Source organism: Myotis lucifugus, unplaced genomic scaffold, assembly GCF_000147115.1.
Source record: "Myotis lucifugus unplaced genomic scaffold, Myoluc2.0 scaffold_100, whole genome shotgun sequence".
Lineage (NCBI taxonomy): Eukaryota > Metazoa > Chordata > Mammalia > Chiroptera > Vespertilionidae > Myotis > Myotis lucifugus.
In genome coordinates, this window is record NW_005871148.1 from 260,651 (window position 1) to 267,620 (window position 6,970).

A 6,970-nucleotide genomic window follows, 5' to 3' on the forward strand; every position below is an offset into this window, starting at 1 on the left:
ACTGGGGGGGTGTGGGGAGGGGCCCCGCGTGGGCCGAGAATGCGGGCTGCTCTGGCCGGGCTGCCGACAGAGGAGCCAGTGTGCCCAGACATTGGGGCTTTGTGAGCTCTGAGCTCCTGTGTGGGGAAGGTTGTTTTGTTGACCTGACATTGTTTCAGGTTGACTGAGTGGCAGCATCTCAGCACCCAGGGGCCAGCTCTTGGAGCCAAGCAGGGTCTTGGGGAGACGACAGCCAGGGCCCCCTCTCTTGGGACAAGACGGGGAGGGGGCTGCCTGGGCCCTGTGAGCTCTGAGCAGGTCCCCACAGCAAGGCTGCCGAGGAAGAGGACGTCCTGAGGGAGGACGCTGAGAGAGGAGAGAGGAGAAGACGCCTGTGCATCTCGGGCCAGAGCAGAGGGGCCTGGCCAGACCGAGGATGGAGCGAGTCAGGACTGGGGCGTCCACAGGCTGGGCCAGCCCTGCCAGGAGGCTGGGAGCTCTGAGAACCCAGCCGTCAAACCGGAGTCCACAGAGGAAGACCAGGAGAACCCCGGGGGCCAGGAGGGAGGTGTTGGGGGCTGGCGGGCCGGGTGGGGTGGGCCAGACTCACAGCTGTCCAGATGTGTGTGAGAGATAACTCTGTTTACAGGGCACCCAGTGGAAGTGGGGCGGAGGGGTGAGAAGGGGCTCCTGTGGCCCATGGGCGGGCAGATTAGGAGGCGGGGGCATGAGTCAGGGGTTTGCAAGCTGCCCCTGGGGCGAAGGAGCGAGAACCTGGCGCTGTTAGAGCGGGTGTGAGCTCAGCTGGGCACAGAGGGCACCGGTGACTGCAGGAGTTCCTGGCGGGACCCCAAGACTCGTGAGCAGGTGAGCAGGGCTGGGGGGGTTAGGGTTGGTCTTGGGGTACCTATGGTGAGGGTTTCTGCAGGTGCCCATCCTAAATCTTTGCCTTAGTGGGCACAGGTGCCCTAACCTTCAAGTGGGGTGTTGGTGGGTGGGGTGAGAACATTGCAATGTGTGTTGTTACCCCTAAGGGCACAGGCCCATTGGCACCTGCAACTGGGGTGAGCAGGGCAGCCAACGTTAAGAAAACTGGCCGGTGTTGGGAAAAAGAGGCTGGCACGTGGCAACAGAGGTGTGTGTGGCTGGTGTGTGTGGGTCCCTGGCAGCTTCCTACTTACCAGCCCCTCAGATCCCACAGACTCAGGTCTCGCTCCAACCCCTTCCTTCTCCCATGTATGGGGGTCCCTAGACCAACTCATCATCCTCTTAGGAGAAAAGTTGTCAGCGCTTCCCATTTCAGGGAGCCTACGAGGGGGGCCTGGCACCGTCCCCGCTCTAGGGAGTGTTTGGAGGGAAAGCACCTGAGCACCTCAAAGCACTTAGGCTAATTCTACGGGAACTGGGGAGTTAGAGGGGGATGAGGGTAGTGAATCCAATCTTGATACCCAGTAGCAATGATAACGATGGCAAACGTTCACCTAGACCAGGGGTCCTCAAACTACGGCCCGCGGGCCACATGCAAATACAAATATTGTATTTGTTCCCGTTTTGTTTTTTTACTTCAAAATAAGATATGTGCAGTGTGCATAGGAATTTGTTCATAGTTTTTTTTTAAACTATAGTCCGGCCCTCCAACGGTCTGAGGGACAGTGAACTGGCCCCCTGTTTAAAAAGTTTGAGGACCCCTGACCTAGAGCTCCTTATGCGCCAGGCCCTTTTTAAAATGCTTTATACACATGAACCTAGGGCTATAACAAGTCTATGAGGTAGATATTATTTTTTTTTCAAAGTTTTTAAAAAATATACCTACCATTCAACCACTGAGCCACACTGGCCGGGCTGAGGTAGATACATTACCCCATTCTACAGATGAGAAAACTGAAGCACAGAGAGGCTGAGTCACATGCCCGAGGTCACACAAGTCACACAGTTAGCAAATGGCGGGGCTGGGATTTGAACCCGGGCAGTCTGACTGCAGAGTCCATGCTCTTAATCACTATCACTAAACCAGCTAATAGCTGTTTCCTCTCCTGGGGGCAACTCAGTCTAATGGTTCGAGATGTAGCTAGAGTCAGGTCGGCAGGGTTTAATCCTGTCTATGATGCCTACCCACCAGGGGACCGAAGCAGGTAAAGCTCTCTGCACCTCAGCTTTCTCATCTGTAAAACGGCCAGTGACACTACCCACTTCACAGAGCGGTTTGGGGTTGTAAGCAATAAGGCGTACGGTACGGCTTGGTGCAATGCTGGGGCGATTACGCAAAGGTGGTGCTACGCCACCAGGGAGCCCCCCCCGTCATCTGGTCACCGCCTGCCCCCCAAGCCTCTTCCAGCTGTGTGTGCCCCACCTCCTGGCTCCAGATGCCCCACTCACCTTATCTGGCCTCACCCGGGCGGGCTGGCCGGCCAGGTGTTTGGTACGCTTCCAGATGCAGGGCAGTGATCAGCGGCCAGCTTCTTATCAGTGTCAGACAGAGCAAGGCCTGCAGCTGGAAGGTGGCTGGGCCTGGTGGTGGCAGCAGTCTGGCTTATGGGTGCACCCTCTACGGCCTTGGGAGCACCTCTTCTCCCTCTTCTCGCTCACCCCGGGGGGGAAGGCCCCCTATTATATAGCAGAATGACCAAGACCTAGAGCAGTGGTTCTCAACCTTCCTAATGCCGCGACCCTTTAATACAGTTCCTCATGTTGTGGTGACACCCAACCATAAAATTATTTTCATTGCTACTTCATAACTGTAATGTTGCTACTGTTATGAATCGTCATGTAAATATCTGATATGCAGGATGTATTTCCATTGTTACAAATTGAACATAATTAAAGCATAGTGATTAATCACAAAAACAGTATGTAATTATAGATGTGTTTTCCGATGGTCTTAGGCGACCCCTGTGAAAGGGTCATTCTACAGGTTGAGAACCGCTGCCCAAAGGGGTCGCCACCCATAGGTCGCGACCCCCAGGTTGAGAACCGCTGGCCTAGAGAGAAGCTGGGAGCTGCCCAAGTCCATGCAGCCGGCCAGTGGCAGAGAGGAAGCCTGAGTTTCTGGATTCTTTGGTCCTGTAGGGCCCCTCTGACCACTCCACCTCTCAGATGGGAAACAGGCAGAGCTCCAGGGCCATGGGTGGGATTTTTAACACCTTGAGAATTCTAGGGATCTGAGGCTGAGGCAGATGCAAGGCCAGAGAAGGAATAAGAAAGAGAATTGTCCTCACTGGCTTGGCTCAGTGGATAGAGCGTCGGCCTGCGGCCTGAAAGGTCCCGGGTTCGATTCCGGTCAAGGGCATGTACCTTGGTTGCAGGCACATCCCCAGTAGGCGGTGTGCAGGAGGCAGCTGATCGATGTTTCTAACTCTGTATCCCTGTCCCTTCCTCTCTGTAAAAATCAATAAAATATATTAAAAAAAGAAAAAGAAAGAGAATAAAGATGAGAAGCAGTTAGAGAAACGTGGGGAGAAGGGGACAGGGAGGGACAGGGAGAGAGAGAAAAGATATGTGGTCAGGATCTTCAAGGGGCATGTCCTGTGCAGTAGGGACGGTCCCATCCCAGGCTCTGGGACACTCCCATGGCCATCCTTGCCCTCTCACCACCCCAAGCCAGGGACCTCTCCTTCCTCCCTATCTCGAAGGCCTGCAGAGCTCCTTCTGTGTACACTCCCTGCCTTGCATGGTCCTAGCTCGGCCCTTTGCCTACCATTTCTCACGCCTGGGCCATCCCTGTCCACCTCTCAGTCTTTCAAATCCTCCTGGTGCTTCTAGGCCAGCGGTTCTCAACCTGTGGGTCGCGACCCCTTTGGCGGTCGAATGACCTTTCACAGGGGTCGCCTAAGACCATCCTGCCTATCAGATATTTACATGACGATTCATAACAGTAGCAACATTACAGTTATGAAGTAGCAACGAAAATAATTCTATGGTTGGGGGTCACCACAACATGAGGAACTGTATTGAAAGGGCCCAGAAGTTGAGAACCACTGTTCTAGGCCCAGCACCCGTGTCTCCTCCCCCAGAGACATTCCACCCCCAACCCCACCAACCGATCCTGCCGTACAGACCCTTGGCACCCAGCACATTCCGCTCATAGCTTGTCTGTCTGAGGGACATGTTATCTCCTGAACCACTGCGCCTGTCACGTATCCTGGCTGGTCTCCCCAGTCAGGGCGGGAGCCTCCTGAGAGTAGGGACGGTGTGTTGTTCATCTCCGCATCCGCTGATGAGCACCCCGCAGGCGCAGGGTGGGCACATTGGCCAGCCTGGCCCGATCTCTCTCCACAATGCCCTGTGCTGCAGTGGGTGAGGGGGCAAAGGAAGTCTCTCCATACCCAGCCTGGGGCCACCCTAGGGAACCTCCGTCACCCACCATCACCCACCCCCGCTTGGACTTGTCCTCACGTTCCTGGGGTGGGCATGCCTTCCTCTCTGCCAGAGACACAGCCGGGGAATGGAGGCGCAGGACTCAGTGGTCTCCCGGCTGGGTCCCAGTCATACTAATTCCCCCGTCCCAGAGCCCCATGCCTGCAAGGGGGACACATTCTTACATGCGTTCTACATGCATTTATGAATGATTACTGTGAGTAACCATTCTGCTAGGAGGGGGGATTCAGTGGGGACGGAGACATGCCGAGTCTTTGCCCTCCTGTGCCTTCCCTTCTAGAGGGATCCTCAGACAATAGGTGCACAGATGAATCCAGGAACCAGAAAATGACACGTGTAGTTCGTGCACGTTAGGGTGGTCAGGGAAGGAATCTGAAGCGGTGACATTTGAGCTGAGCTGTGAGAAGGGCTGAGGGCTGGGGGGAGGGCCTCCAGGATGTGGGCAGCTGCACATGTAAAGGCCCAGGGGCAGATAAGGGCTTGGTAAGGAGGCCCAGGGGAGGCGCGGGGAGAGATAAAAAGAGGCCGAGTCTGGATGAGGTGGGAGAGAGAAGCTGGGCCACCTCCTCCAGGACCTGCGGGCCACTCCCAAGGATGCTGCAGCCCCATGCCCAGCGCAAAGCATGGGTAAGAGCGGGTGCTGTGGAGCCCCTCGGAGGCGCGAAGTCGGGCAGAGGTCATGCTGCCCCGGGGTTGGCTGCGTCTCAGGGATGGGCAAGAAAATAAGCCAGCTGAGGACTGGCGGATGGAGAAAGGAGTCAGATTCGCGGGATGTACCCATCCTCCCCAACACCCTTCCCCGCCAGGCTTCCCCTCCCTGCACGGCCCCCCCGTCTCCTGGCCCCGCACACTGGCCCTCACATCTGTAAATCCAGCTCCTTCCTCCAAGCCTCCACCCACCCCTTCTCCCTCTGGCCCCACTGTCTCCCCACACCGTCCACTCAAATGCAGCCGCTCTGGGGCAGGACAAGGAGACCACAGGGCCCCCATGTCTCACTCGGCCTGTGCCTCTCCCCGCAGGGACCCGCAGTGCGGGTTATGCTGGGGGCTCCGATCCCTGCGGATAATCGGACCATCGGGACAGCGCCATGGGGGATTTTCAGGTGAGTCTTTCTCGGCATCTGCAGGGCTCCTACCTGGGGCCTCTGGCGTCCTGGCCCTGCATTCCCACCTTCATGGGGCCTCAAGAAGCCCCTCACGCCCAGTCCTCATGGCCACTTCCCACAGGAGGAGTACGAAGAGGTGCTGGAAGAGATCCTAGAGCAGGAGGAGTATGAAGACCCAGGTGTCCCCGCACCCCAGGTGGAGGAGCCAGAAGGTAAGCCCTTCTCCCTCTCTCTGCTGGGGTGAGCTGCTGACCCCAGACAGGGACATCTGAGGGACTTGTCCTCCCTTCTTCTCTGAACTCCCCCACTCCCCCCTGCCCTGTCCCAGCCCCAGGGCCAGTTCTCCCACAATCCTACTGATTGAAGGATAAACAGAGTTTTGTTTGAAATGATCACAGGAGGGGACTGGGGGGGGGGGGCAGGACCAGTCACCCGTCACCATCACCATCACCGTGTCCCTTAGATGTGTGCGAGGGCAGCCAGGCCTGTCTGGCACCATGGCAGGAGCCCACATGCCACCCATGCCCATCCAACACTGGCTTCTAGGCCAGGCGCTGGCCCTGCTCTGGAAACATTGTTCTATTTGGGGGTCCAGGGGTCCTGAAAAATGGGGGGCCTTGGGGGCCCCCAAGGCAGAGGGACAACAGGAACCCTTCCTTGGTCGCCCAAGGTCTTAGTGGGGAGCCCCAGGCAGGTGCTTATTTACTGTCAACAGGACTTAAGTGCAGGCAATTAGCATTGATGATAAGAGGGCCCCCTGGGAATGGAGGGCTGGGGTGGGGGGGCGGAGGGGGCCAATATAAAGCCAAGCGGGGAGAAGCTATGGACTGGCAGGACTCCTGAGGCAGGTGAGAAGGAAGGGAATTGGACCCAGAAGGTGGCATGAGGGCGAGGGGACCCTGAGAGAATCCTGAACATCACCGTTCAGGTGTCTCCGATCGCCTTGGAGATGACCCTCCTGCTCCTCACTGAGGATGGGTCCCAGGGGCCTCCCCAGTGCTCACATGTGGGGTGGCAGAGCCAGGCGGGGCCAAGAACCAGGCATCGGAGCCCAGGGGTGGGTGGGGGCACCAGCGGGACAGCATTCTGCACTGGTTTCTGGGCTGATGGCGGGTGGCGCAGGATTGTCTGGTGGCAGCACTAACCAGCCTCCGGGTTTTCAGCTCACTTCACCGAGCCAACAGCCACAGACTACCACCAAACCACATCCCAACCGGGCACCCACGAGGTAAGGACCCAGCCTCCCCCAACCCTTGTTCCTGTACTGCCCTGGGGCCCACCATCATATCAGGGGAAGGGAGGAGCGGAGGGACAGGCACAGCTCCAAACAGGCCACAGACAGGCTGGGGGGACGGGTCCTGGGAAATCGGTGGAAGGAAAGAGGACAAGAGGACAGCCCCCGCGCGGCGCAGAGACCTGGGCCCCGCCCCTGCGGCCCTGGCTACGCCCTCAGGTGCTCCCTGGGGAAGCTCCGAAGTAAATAACGCTCTCCTCTGCCGGGCCCCCTACAT

General features: G+C 57.7%; 1 protein-coding gene across 1 annotated transcript in view; it reads left to right on the plus strand.

Moving 5' to 3' along the window:
• The first annotated feature begins 755 nt into the window (after positions 1–755).
• The window catches only part of SLC4A1 (solute carrier family 4 member 1 (Diego blood group)), a 16,369-nt gene continuing 10,154 nt past the window's right edge, over positions 756–6,970 (plus strand). The window contains exons 1-4 of the mRNA XM_006092270.3: positions 756–846; positions 5,374–5,456; positions 5,581–5,671; positions 6,623–6,687. Of these exons, the coding sequence (XP_006092332.1) occupies positions 5,442–5,456; positions 5,581–5,671; positions 6,623–6,687 (171 nt within the window). The 5' untranslated portion in view covers positions 756–846; positions 5,374–5,441. The remainder of the gene's footprint in view (positions 847–5,373; positions 5,457–5,580; positions 5,672–6,622; positions 6,688–6,970) is intronic.